Source organism: Abrus precatorius, unplaced genomic scaffold, assembly GCF_003935025.1.
Source record: "Abrus precatorius isolate BTA unplaced genomic scaffold, Abrus_2018 Scaffold8, whole genome shotgun sequence".
In the NCBI taxonomy this organism is placed as follows: domain Eukaryota; kingdom Viridiplantae; phylum Streptophyta; class Magnoliopsida; order Fabales; family Fabaceae; genus Abrus; species Abrus precatorius.
In genome coordinates this window covers 25,996,329-26,010,564 of record NW_020874428.1, presented here as the reverse complement: position 1 = coordinate 26,010,564, position 14,236 = coordinate 25,996,329, and the positions used below count along the sequence as shown (strand labels likewise).

The window sequence follows — 14,236 nt, the reverse complement described above, 5'->3', positions numbered from 1 at the left end:
TTTGGTTTGAGGTTTAATTTGTCACATATTAGTTTGTATCTATGACAAATGTACTTCACCCTTTATGTTGATTGAGTCATTATAGATATACTATTTATTTTGTAATGATCCTACAAGTATAGAACATGCAGAATAAAATATTTTTATCTATTGGTGTTTGTATATAACATAAAGTGGTGGGAGCATGTGGGAAAAGGAACATGTGAATATGTGATATTTGGTATTGTGACATTCAACATGGGTTCCTTGAACAGTATGTGTGGGATTTTCAAACTAATACGGCAATACCCAGAAAATGTCAAGCACTAGGCAAATATTGTGGTGGAACATTGAGATCATGCAAAAATTAGCATATATAGTTGTTGAAATTATATATACATACACGCTTTGTGGTGAAAAATTATTATAAAATTATTACAATATGCACGAAGAATCATTGTTTTTTCTATTGTTCTTTTTATCAAATTTATTTTAAATTAAAAATAAAAAATAACATTAAAAGTATTGATTTTTCTTTCCAAAACCATGTTCCCTTCCACGCATCATATACTTAGACTAGGTGCTGCTGTAATAGTTCAGGCTATAATTACAATAATAACTTTGACTTATAAGCAAAAAGAAAACATTAATATTTATTATTTTTTATTAAGTTATATCATTTATTTTTGTTCTTAAGGTGCATATATCTTAACAAATATTTACTAACCATTTTCTTTATAATGATGAGAGCATGATGAGCGTGTGTGTGTATATATATATATATTTAAAATTTTATATATCATATTTAAACAGAAGAATCGAATCTATATTAAAAAATTAATGTTTTTATGTCGTACTTGTTTTCAAATTTTAAATATGATATTTGTAATTTTTACCAAATTTTAAAATACATGATTAAGTTAAAATTGAAACAAGAAATTTAAAAGGCATATTCAAATAATAGAATCGAATCTAGATTTAAAATGTAATGCTTTTATATCGTAATTGTTTCCAATTTTTAACTATAATATTTCTGATTTTTACCGAAATTTAAAATATATAATAGAGTTACAATTTAAATAAAAAATTTAAAAGGAATTTTATGTAATTTACAACATATAAAATAAATGTTCATTCTATTAGTGGTAAGGATAAAATTTGTTTACACCTTACACACAAATCCAGATCTCTAATACCTGGTGACATGTCTAACATGCAACCATGTTAGGTATGCTAGAAAGATAACGTTTTCACAGCATTAAATATGAGGGGTATTAGTAATATAAATTTTTAATATATTTTAATTATTAGTTAAAATTTATTATAAAAAAAAAATACAATGTTAACACTTTTTTCAAATATTTGTTAATTTTCATTGCAGTTTTATGGTAGGATTAAAACATATTCCGATTACAAAATCCAGCAACTATCTTCAAGCATCTGGATGAAAATTAGGACGAAAATATATTTAGATTTAGTTTAAATTTGTTAGATATTAGCTTCTGACTCATTATTTATAATATAAATTGAGAATTTATTAGAAATTTAAATTTATGCAAACTTTCAAGCAAACTAAGAAACTAAAATTTTTCTGTTTATATCAGAATAATTAACTTTGGTAAATTGACTACAATATGATATTAATGCTATATTTATGAATTTTAAGTTATAGAAAGATATTTATTTTAATACTATAAATAATGATTTTTACATTAAATTCACATTCACAGATTTTTTTACGGTGTTTCTAAATACGTAATTTGGGTTGTACTGTGTTCATGCAGAGTGCACATCTCTGTTTGTTTTTCTTGTACTCTTATCTTTTCGTATTTGAACGAGTCTACTATATATAGCTGGCATTTTGAAGTCCTTTTCTAGTTTTATCCTTACAGAGAAATTTTATCTGCATCAGCTTTCGTCTTTTTCCTGTAAGATGGGTAAATACGAAATTATGATCCTTATGAATACTAGTTTGATTCCATTGCTTTCAATAGTTTTCCAATTGATTTGTCCTACTTCAATCACAGTTTCAATTAACTCTCATGCACGGCACAAGAACACCTTGAACATCAACTTCAATTTTTCTTATTACTTAGACTATTGAGTCAAAGGTGCAGAGATAAATAACTATTTCAAGTAAAAAAACGCAAGATGAGGAGGATAAGAAGTAGTCAATAATTGATATGCACATGTATAGCTGTTTGTCTTAAATTTAAGGGATGGAGTTTTAATTTTTAATAATAATTTGTTTCTTTCAGTTAAATTTGTTGATTTACCATTTGACTATTTACATTTTACATAGAATGAAACCTATGAAGACCTAACCGGCCGTTACCTAGCCGTCGCATTTCATAGCGGCCGTCGATTTGAATGAAGAAAGGGAGGGAAGTGTTTGTTAGCAGTTACAGAAGACTTGAGCAAACACCAAACCTTGTTCAGAGAAGCATGCCACATTCTGATTCGTCAAACCGATACTCTTTCAACCCCACTCTGCACTGGAACCCTCAAGTTCATCAATACTTCCTCAATGCTTATGGCGCCGAACGCTTCTCTCGCATTTCCACCGCGTTAACGTTCTCACACCTCTCTAATCCAATCTCTTCTTTGCATTTTCGAACCCTATGTTTTGTGTAATTGTTTGAGTTTTGTGTCTCCGAATTCGCAGGCGACCTTCTCGTTACTCGTGCATTCGTGTGAACACGCTCAGGTCAACCAGCGATGCGGTTATCGAGAAGCTTCGATTGCTTGTGAAGGAGTCGTCGAACGGTGATAGCAATGAGGTGAATCCTTTGAAGGAACGTTTGGATGGTGATGCTGGTCCTTTGTCCAAGTGTCAGATTCCTGGACTTGATTATGTGTTGTTTGTTTGGGGTTCGGGACCGCACTGCATTGATTACGGTAATGCGATTCCGAAGGAGGTTATTGTTAGTAGGAAGTGTGCTGAGGCAGTTCTTCGGGGTGCTCAGGTAGTTGACAACGTCTTGGCAAAATTCTAGGTTATTTTAGGGAGGTTGAAGTTTATGGTGATGAATTCGTGGTGGTTGATTGGTTCCTAATGTTGGTTTTGAATTTAGGTGTATGTTCCTGGTGTAATGGCTTGCAGCGCTCATGTTGAGAAAGGAGATACAGTCGCTGTTTCGGTTGCTGTGGAGCAGCAGGGTGCTGATGGGGGATGGAGTATTGGCATGACACGTGGCACTGTTCTCCAAGGGTCGCAGTTAGGTAGCTAGTGTATTTGTGTCTGAATTCTTGCACTCTAGTACGAAATTGCTTAGCCTGAAAACTATAGGCGGATGTAAGTGTAACTGTGTAACCACTAAGGAGATGAAATTTTGTTTTCAAAGAGACATAGTAAACTTTATTTTAATTAACAATATAGAGTTTGAAATAGTAAGACATAAGTGGGTTCTTTTTAGAAATTATGTCATGGATGCGTTGTTTTTTGGGATGATTGTTTTCCACTGAAATAAACTTTTTGGAATATGGTTGATAGGATTTTGCATATTCTTTATTTTACAGATCCTTATTATGTTGAACGACATGGCCTTTATATTGGGCAAGGGACAGCAATGATGTCAAGGGCTGGAATGTTCCGAGTTTCTGAAGGAGTTGGTGTGGATATGAAGGATAGAGTATATGAACTTCATTCTTTTCACAGTAAATTTCATCTCTTATTCATATGCACTATTGTATTGTTGTTTCTGGCAATATTGATTGCTTTACTCTTCTTTTATCTCTTCAAGAATTGTAATTTGATTTGGTGTGGATATGAAGGACAGATTATATGAAATTCATTCTTTCCATAGTATATTTCATCTATGATTCATATGCAATATTGTGTTTGTTTTTGGAAATATTGATTATTGTAGTCTTTCCTTTATCACTTCACGATTCATAATTTATGTTTTTGTGTCTCATTTTTTAACGGTGCAGCAGTTTAATATACAATTAATGCCTCTTATCGTATATTCATTTTTGCTTTTATTTCTTATTAGTATATATATCATTATTTCAGTGAAATGTAGTAGTTTTATAAAATATGTGGCTTTGAATGCATGTGTGTAGGTGATGTATTATTTTTTTTTCTTTTTTGGTTTTCCAGATGTGCTTGAGGGGGAAATATTTCTTCAAAATCTGCCAAGCATCATTGCTGCTCATGCTCTAGGTACGTAAATTACCATCTCATTTCTGATTTTCTTCCCTTGGAGTGATTTGCATGCTCATGCTGTTCTCGGTTTTGTTTTTATTTTGAGAATTCTTTATCCTTTCACCTCTAGGCTTTTTTTTGTCTTAAATAAATTTTTTATATAGATTTATTTTTTATATTCAGATCCAAAAATGGGTGAGCGGATACTAGACATGTGTGCTGCACCTGGGGGGAAAACAACTGCAATTGCAATACTTATGAAGGATGAAGGAGAGATCATTGCAACAGATAGATCTCATAATAAGGTGGGAATTCTTAACTCTAGTAAAATGCTTGCTATTCCTATTTGCTTGTTTGAACTCAAGTATATTGCAGTGACTGGATGTTGTGGAATTATAGTTTTACTCGCATTAACTTGTTCTATTTTTTTGGACTTATTTTTCTAAAGTTTCATTGTTTGCCAGCTTTCTGTAACCTGTTTTTGAGATACAGAATATTGGTTTTGTTTCTTATGATTGTGATAAATTAATGGTATGAATCTTGTAGATTTGTAAGAAATTAATGGTTAACATATTAAATTTTGATGATTGTCTAGGTGCTGGATATTCAAAAATTGGCAGCTGAAATGGGCTTGAGTTGTATAAAGACATTTAAATTAGATGCTCTTAAATCTGTTTGTCGAAGAAATGATGTTGATGCATTTACTGACCCATGCCGTAGTAATGCCAAAAATGATGTGACAAATCAAGCTGTTGATTCACCAAATTTGCAAGTAGAAAGAATGTTACCCCTTGTGACAGAAGGATTAAAATCTGTGACTCTGGAGGAAAATGGTAGGTAAGTTCTTTGCCTTTATTTGCTACTTGCTGGGATGCTATTATTTTACACATGATTGAAAGCATAATCAGGTCCTCTATGCTTACATTATACTATCGAGTGCAGTAGTGACTGGAATTATACTTTGAATCACTTGCTTATGTTGAAATTATACACGCTCTTATTGTCTAACTTTCTGCTTTTCATTGATAGTCTTATTTGCTAAATGCAAACATTGGAGAAACTTATTGTTATATTTTTAAGATAAAAGAAAAAAGATTCAGCTGAAAAGAGAAAACTGTGATGCACATTTGTCTGAGTTGCAAGTTGTTTGTGTTTTACCCATGGTTAACTTACTTGCACTAATGTTATTGGTTTCTTGAAGGTTGACATATAGCCTCATTGTCATCAAAATATCATTTAGTGTTAGAAAATCATCTGAAAACTGAACAATGATGTTAGATATTGTGCTTGCTGAGACATAAGAAGTAGACTTAAAACATTTTGTGATTAGGTTTATTGTATTCTGTTGGCTGATTTCTTCTTTTCTATGGTTTGGCACTTCCTGTTTTATATTTGTCATAGACATGAGAAGTATTTCTCTGTCAACATTTTTACAAGTCATTTTTTAAATAATTTTAAGGTAACGGTGAAAAGACAAATGGAAAAGCTTATGTCAGCAAAGCTGACATCCGGAAGACCATGCGAAGAGCACGAAATGGACCTGGAAGAAATCAGCGTGTGGGTGGTAGGGTTGATAGTTCAAAAGGTTTTTCTCCTGACAGTTTTGATAGAGTTCTTCTTGATGCTCCCTGTTCTGCCCTTGGTTTAAGGCCTCGATTATTTGCTGGAGAGGTAGAAGTGGATCTGTTGATTGAAATTTATCCTGCATTTATTTGAATTTACACCTGCGCAACACACTCAAGACTAAATTTATATTTATTGGTGCAAATATAGAGAGGATATGGGGACTGGATTACCTTAAAGTGAAGCTGTGTCCTCATTTTCTATGCTGGACTTATATCACGATATCTACCACTAAATTCTGTTTTAATATGTGGATATCATAACGTTTACCTCAAATATAGGAATATGTAGAATTAATGGTTATTTCACTATGTAATTGGGAAAAAAAACTTCTATGGTAAAATTCACCCTAGTTGCCTGTAAAGTAGTATAATTTGTGAAGTTGGTCAATCAGCGTGAATTATAAGATTGGGCGGTATGGTGTAATCTTCATATGTGTCTGGGTTGCTAAGTTAGTTTTCATTGGTCTTTTTTAGCAAAAAATAAATCTAAACACAAATAAGAAATTTTATTTTAAAGGAAAGAGAAGTAAACATGCAATGCATTATTTTTTGGCAGGAAACAGTTGAATCTTTAAGAAACCATGCAAAATACCAGAGAAGGATGTTTGACCAGGCTGTTCAATTAGTTCGACCTGGAGGAGTAATTGTCTATTCCACGTAAGGATGCACATTTTGTGGATCACGTTTCTGTCTACATGCTTAACCTTATTGTCACAAGTTTATCATGAAGTTTGTTTTGTGCCCTTGCTGCTCTAACCATTATGTTATGTATGGATGCTCTTCTGAAGTTTTTTTTTTTTTTACCACATTTTATTTGTGACATGTTTCTGTAAAACTGATCTGTTGATGTTATTATCTTTCAATAGTTGTACGATTAATCCTGGTGAGAATGAAGCATTAGTTCGATATGCTTTGGATAAATACAAATATCTATCATTGGCCCCACAGGTTTGGTGCTGATTCTTTTGCCGTCTCAATTTTCTATTTTATTTTTCGCAATTGATAAGGCTTTTATAATTCTAAGGCCGGATTATTATCTTTTAAAAATGGATTTATATATGTAATTAACTAAAGGATGATTCTTCTTAAATGGTCTTATAAGATAGGAAAATATTTTAGTACAAACAAATTTTGATGAGTTTGTCTGTAATGAATTGCTATTTCACTTGTTGAGTCGTTCATATTTGCTAGTTGATTTATTTCAGCACCCCAGAGTTGGAGGACCGGGTCTAGTTGGTAGCTGCGAATTTCCTGATGGATATGTAGAGTAAGACCTTCATCCATTTGTCCGTGATTAAGCATCACTCTCTCTCTCTCTCTCTCACACACACACACACACACACACATCTGTCTCTGTTTAGTAGGGAAATACCTTGCATTTGTTTTTATCAGGAAAAAAAAAGTTTCTATGCCAAATTTTAATTTCACATCGTCATGTCTTATTTATTATACAGGGAGTGGTTACGACCTGGGGAAGAAGACCTTGTTCAGAGGTTTGATCCATCATCTCCCCTTGATACAATTGGATTTTTCATCGCCAAATTTCTTGTCGGGTCTAAAGATACCTGACAGCTATTCGAGAGATGGTTAGCTTGGATCTATGTTTACTTCATGATTGCCACTGAAGGAAGCCATTAGAGTTTTTTATGATTGGCTTCTAACGACAATCTGGGAGCTTCGCATATGTCCATTTGAAAAGTACATTAATGAATTACGAAAGCATGAGTATGTATGACTGTTTCATATTCATGTTATAATCTAGACGAACAGCGAATTTGTTTAATTTGAGGTAATTTACTTGTAACTTCGGGTTTTACCTTATGGAAGAGAGAAGTAGTTGTTTAAGATACTTTAGGTTAGGCTCGAGTCTGCTTCCAAAATATTATGGTTTTGGTGATCTTATGGAGCGGTGAAGTCACTGCAGTGAATGCGTCCCGTACGCATGTGATAGTTTAAACATTTTAGCGCACTTATTGTAGCCCCTAGTTGAAGCTCCTATTTGAAGCTCCTACATTATTAAGATATGAAGAATACAAATATAATTGCCCCATTCCCAAGCCTTATTATCATTGTTTTTGTGACAAATATATATATATATATCGCGAGTTTTTATAACTCACCTAAGTAGCCTGAAGCAACTTCCTGTCCTGTTTATACACAAAAAGAAAATAAACACGTGGCTTGATACCTGTCTCAATTTGTGAGTAGAGTTTGTACTTTGCGTGGAGAAATAGGTTAGGACCATCGACAATCAAAGTTGGCTAAGTTTTAAAAGACGTATTGATCATTAATTAATAAGGAATCTGATTTGCATTTCCAAGCATGATTGAACTATATACATATACCTAAATAGTAGTTGAAGCTTCTCTTTATTACGAAAAAATTAGAAGAAAAAATGCTGAACGAATTACGCAAGAATTAGAAAAAAAAAATGCTGACAATGGGGTCGTCTTCAAGACTCTAATAGGTTCACGGTTCGATTAACCAATCAAGATCGGCTTTTATAACAACAGTACATTATGGGAAATTTTTTTGTTACAAGTGAAAAAATGGAACAGGTAAATAAGAAAATAATAAAAGAAATAATAAAAATTCCTATATCTAACAAATCATTGTTTTAAATAAGAAAAGAATGTTGATAATGTAATCAATTTGTATTATTATTATTTTATTTACACTCATTGAACACATCTTTTTCTTTTTTTTTTCTTGGTCAATTTTCTTTTTTCTTTAACTTTGATTTATAAACTCTTAAGTAGTGTTAACACTCATTTAATACTCTTTATCTATCTCTACTTCTCCCTTATCAAATCACATCTTTCTTCATATCTATTGTTCTTTCTTTTTTATTCTTGTATTTCTCTAGAAATGACATTTCAAGAATGTCTACTAATTTTCTTTTTCTCTTCTCTCTTGGTCAGGTCAGATGACTTGACATTCATATGTTAAAAAAAATATATCTCATTATAAGCCTACATAGGAAAGGAGAAGATGGAATAAAAAGGAAATTGTAATGCATCGCAAAACAATCAATTTTACACATAATTTATGTTTTGCAACTAAATTAATTAAACTGATTTAAAAGAATAAATGATTTGTCACTTCAAATAAAATGTAAATGGGTGTAAAACATAAGTAATGTGAACTAAATATTAATCCTTTTAAATAGCAAGATAAACTTTAAAGATTTAAAACTTCAAAACAACTAATAAATTCACATAAAGGGCATGTATCCAACCATGTAATGATGTAATTGACTAATCATGTAATAATCAATATTATCAATTGCTCATAGCTGAACAGGATTGTAATGGATTTTATTGTCCGAAATGAGGCATCAAAGGCAAGGTCCATTGCATTAAGTTTTCTTGGTGGTGGATTTCCGGATTCACCGAAAAGCTGGCTATATATGTTACACTCTCATGCTGCTAAACACAATTGGTATGCTATGATTTCTTTTTTCCCATCCAATGAGTATGCTATGATTTCTTTCTAAGCACTAATCTTACTTCCTATTTATCATGAAAATAATAGAATGAAAGAGAGAACAATTAGGATATTTTAAATGCATAGTTAATTTCGACAAGCTGCAAATAATTTGGAAACCGACTCTTTAAACTAATTAATATGTCTTTTTCTTTCACTTATGTTTTAATATACAGAACTAAACAGCATTCAGAATAACAGTTACACAGCTAGTCCTGCTCATATGCCCTTTATTTTATTAACCATATTCATTCACGCTCAATTACTTTTGCAATTTGTTCCCCTCCCTTTTCATCATTCTAATAGCTAAGCTTTGATATATATGCATCTAAATATCATAATCTTCCCACAAATAACCGTAACTCGCCTCATTAGAGCCAATCCCATCACAAATTTGAGAGTAAAATTCTTCATTAGCATAACCAAAATCTACCATCCCAACAATGTCATCTGAAAAACAATTCATCCTCACATCATTTAGTGCATTAGTTGGTTCCATCATGTCCATTACACTCAGCCACTCAAAGTCATGGTGAGTGGAATGGCACTCATACTTCTCCAAACAATTTTGCTGCTGCTGCTGTTGCTCCCTATCCATCATGTCACGATTAGCGTTGTTTTCTTTTAAGGATTCTACTTTAGCATGATCATTGTCACCCTTACCCTCTTCTTCTTCTTCTAGCAATTCTCTTAGGAGAGCTCCATCAATTTCAAAGACCTCCAAATCCATTTCTACTAAGCTAATATCATTGTTGTCGTTAGAGGCCATAATAGAGCTAGATACGAAAACAAGTTTAAGGGAAATGGGAAATGAGGCAACCAAGTGGCAAACAAAATGAGAAGGGTTATCTTGCATATTTTGAAAGGATATATTATATGGTACACACACAGGCATAATATATATACAAACATAAGCGGTAAAAGGAGCCATGTCACGTCATGAAAATTACATTTACCTAATATTGCGGGATCAAATGCTAATACAATTTAAGAAGGGGATAATGAGAAAAGATAAGAAGGTTCTAAAAGGGTAAATGTGCTTATCTACTAGAATACGGCATTGATCAGTCACAGGAAGTGACAAGAGGCATATGTTGAAAGGTTTCGTGTTTCACGGCTTTCATTGCTATCGATGGAGAAGGCAAACCAAAGGATGCCTCTAATAATATTTGCCAAAATTTTCTAGAATGTAGGCACATAGAGAGTGTGTGGTTGTGGTCTTGCTAATTGTTATGCCATGGTGGGATTTTGATTGCACCATTTACTAAAACATTGTGTTACGTGTTGTTCTTTTGGCCACCTTAATTTGGTGCAACTTATGTTTGGTTGTCATTTTCGAGCAATCCCACTCGTGACCTATGCACGTTTTTTATATCTTTGCTCTTTCTATGGGTATTTGGTTTTGGAGAAATGCTTCCTCAAATGAAAACCAAACGCATATAAATTTTATTGAACTATATTCTGAGTTTCTTAATCAATATCTTATACATGGTATCAACAGAAGTATTACATCTTCAATAAATACCTGTGTTTCTTTAACATGCTAAGAGTGATTTAATTCCACATTTGAACGAATTCATCAAATAAGAAAGTTTTATTAAAAATCACATTAAGATACTTTAAAAAATATACTAAAAAAATATTAATGATAATTTTTAATTAAAATGATTAATTTTAATTCTTTAACTAATACTTTAAAGATGAATACTAATCTTTACCTTGTATAATAAAGAATGTTTACTTAAAACATGTGTTTTGAAAAATAAAACCCTCCTTCATATTTAGGTTTATTTTAATATAAATAAACTCCTTAAAAATAATAACGAACGGATTAAATGTATGTTCTTTCTTAATAATTTTATTTTCAATTTTTATATCTTTGAAAATAGTTATATTATCTATTTTAAAATTTTTTAAAATAAAAATAGTATTTGTCATAATTTTTAAAATTAGATCAAATTGATAGATTCGATTGTTTGAACTGAAAAAATTGAACATTTTTAAATGCTTTTTTTATTTTAAAATATTTCAAAAATGAATAAAGACTCGTCTACAAATTTTACATGTGGAGTGATATTATTTTAAGATGTTCTTTAAATAAATAAAGACTATATATAAACTTTGACACTAAAATAGGCATATATATAGATTTTTATTTCGTCTACTTGAATGTAAACATAGTACGAATATTCTAATATCATGTTTAATTCAATTCTACCCATTCCTATGTCCCTATGTTCAATTTGGATCTAATACATTCAGAATTTCCTATTTCCTTATACATTTTAGCGCCATTATATTGATTCATCTTCATACTTCATATAGTTACATGCCCTGATGCATAAAATTTTATCCTGGTTTCTCTAAATTTTGTTCCTTGTCAGAGTGCATACTGTAACACCCTGAATTTGGTAATAATAAATTGATTGTTAATATAAATATGTGTATTGCTAATTGTATGTTATATTGATTTATGTTGGCAACGTGGGAGTGTGTATAAATAAATATATGTGAGTGTTGACTTGGATTGACTGAAGTTGATTAGAAAAATAGGATGAGGGTGAACTGCAGGGCAGTCTCGCTGTACGGAGAGTATTCTCGTTGTAGCGAAAAGGTATTGGGAGAAGGGAGTGAAACAGTCGCGCTCTCACTGCAACGAGAGAACGACAGTGAGAGATGCATTTCTAGGTGCAGTCTCGTTGTACCGAGAGGATCTCGTTGTAGCGAGATTCTGCAGAAATTAGAGTGCAGATTCCTCTAAGATTTTGTCTGTAGCGAGAGGGAGAGTCGCTGCAACGAGAATATCTTGTTGTATCGAGATTGTCGCGATCAGAGGGATATTTGAAGGAGTTAGGGTTCAAAAAATTCATTTCTCATTCCTTCCTTTGAAATCTCTTCGATTCTCTTGACTCAAAACCCTATCCAACCGATTAAATTGTCTTTAAAACCATTTGTGAGTAAGATTGAAAGTTGAGGTGGTATTTGAGACGTTTAGAGGTATGTTTTATGAGCTAGGATTTTGGTATTGCATCTCTTCCTCTGTTTTCTTAGGTTCTCATGGAGATTTCTCATGTTTTAGGGGCAAAGCACTGTGTGGAGAACGTGTTTTGCTATTACAGCGTGTTGGGTCTTCATTTGAGGTAAGAGGAGTAAGTCCCAAACCCTAACTTCTCTTGGGTAGCCTGAATTGAAAAAACTTATTTTCATAACTATCTAAATATAACTTGTAGTAAAAACTCTAAATAAAACTATCTTTGAGAAATATTATGATTTTCTGAAACAAATATTCCTTGAAAGTGGTTAAGAGTGGTGATTTGATGTTTTTAGAATAGTGAGCATGTTGTTAATAATGGATTATGTAAAACTTTAAGATAGACGACTTTATTATCACTAAGAGAATGGGTATGCTAAATTATATGATTGGGCTGAGCCTGAAGATGTCCGATCTCTGGCATATTGTATTAATTTGTTTGATGTATAGATTTGTTTGGGGATTGTCTGTGTTGAATGAATGTTTGTTGATGATATACTTATTATGGATGTTGTTTGATAGTTGAGGTATATCAAATGAGTGAAACTATGTTATTAATACAAGTGTTTGACTGTTCTTTAATAAAGAAAAGGTTTTCTATGTGATGTGACATGATGGTGGAATTATGAGAAAAGTAATTGTAATACGGGAGTCAAAATAAATGAATGGATGTGATTGCAATACAGATATTGTGATACGACCAAATGGTGTTCTCATAATATATGTATTGTAATACACCAAGTTATGTGGTCAAGACTCATGTATTATGACACATTACCCTATAAAAAGGGTGTGAAAAAGAATGAGAAATGTTGACGGTAAGTTTAGATAGCTATAGAGATACACTAGGGGTATAGAGTCCGAAGAAGATTTGAGAAATCTTAGAGAAATGAGGTTGGTGAATGGTAAGTGTGAACGAGTGCATATTGATTTGATGGAAGTGAAAGCATTCATAGGCCACACACTCATTTCTTGACGAGACTCCTGACTATACATTTGCTAAAAAGAGCCCGGGGAGCACACGTGTATCTAAGCTGTGAAGCCCTCAAGGGATCTCAGGGACATTGAATATGAAAGTGAAATAAATGTGAAAGTGTGATGTATATAAAGTAGTACAGAAATTGTATGATTATAATATATGCATTGTAATATATTAGTTGATGTTGTTATGATATTTGTGTTGTAATACATCGACGGATGCGATTAGAACATATGTATTGTGACATATTGATTGACGTGGTATAATACATGCATTATTACGTGCAACTTAGTATAAAGACACATGTTATAACAATGGTAAATATGATTGACTGTTTGTCTGGTGTGTACTTCTTTGTGATGACGAATTGGATGATTCGAATGTCATTATTAATTCTATTCATGTTAAGTAATATTTTTAGTATATATATATATATATATACACACACACATATATGTGATTATCTTGCTTATGTCAAACAAGAGATTTAATGGGACGAAAGATACTCACTCTTACTAATATTTTTTTAGGTAACAAAAGTGAAGAGATAAAGATAATCCAAAAGTATTGAAAGGAAGACTGCTCTGTAGAAATTAGGACTATTTGAAAAATTGTATTATTTTATCCTAATTGTATTTTATGGTAATTAAATTTTGTAAATAATTTTCAATGTTATATTTTAAAATTTATGATACTTATGTCAATTTCGTTGTAACAAATAATTTGAAATCGTTTTTGGTGGAGATTTTAAATTTTTTTATGTATTCAAAATGAACTAAATAATTTGCTAGAAATAAAGTTAAGTTTATTTAATTACATCAAAGTTTTAAATTTATTCTCTTGGAAGTTTTAACTCCTTTTGGAATTTTATAAAACTTATATAAGAAGAAACTGTAAATTTTTATTTTTATTCTATTATGAAATTCATAAATAAAAATAAATTTACTTTTTTATTCACCATAAAAATTTATTTATTTGAATGGAGAAAG

At 31.7% G+C, this 14,236-nt stretch overlaps 1 protein-coding gene across 1 annotated transcript; it reads left to right on the top strand.

Annotated features, from left to right (window-relative positions):
* The first annotated feature begins 2,301 nt into the window (after nucleotides 1–2,301).
* LOC113845925 (putative methyltransferase NSUN6) lies at nucleotides 2,302–7,777 on the top strand. The gene is made up of 12 exons (XM_027473634.1): nucleotides 2,302–2,552; nucleotides 2,645–2,945; nucleotides 3,054–3,201; nucleotides 3,499–3,636; nucleotides 4,082–4,144; nucleotides 4,310–4,431; nucleotides 4,722–4,959; nucleotides 5,586–5,797; nucleotides 6,308–6,408; nucleotides 6,618–6,699; nucleotides 6,957–7,018; nucleotides 7,206–7,777. Exons 1-12 carry the CDS (start codon nucleotides 2,350–2,352, stop codon nucleotides 7,318–7,320), a joined length of 1,785 nt encoding a protein of 594 aa, XP_027329435.1. The 5' UTR covers nucleotides 2,302–2,349; the 3' UTR covers nucleotides 7,321–7,777.
* Nucleotides 7,778–14,236: the final 6,459 nt, after the last annotated feature.

Excerpts from the sequence above, each read along its gene's own strand:
- LOC113845925 (XM_027473634.1), top strand. The coding sequence starts at position 2,350 with ATGAAGAAAGGGAGGGAAGTGTTTGTTAGCAGTTACAGAAGACTTGAG. Across the intron at positions 4,145-4,309 it reads CATTGCTGCTCATGCTCTAG|ATCCAAAAATGGGTGAGCGG; the intron begins GTACGTAAATTA and ends TTTTATATTCAG. Across the intron at positions 6,409-6,617 it reads GGAGTAATTGTCTATTCCAC|TTGTACGATTAATCCTGGTG; the intron begins GTAAGGATGCAC and ends ATCTTTCAATAG.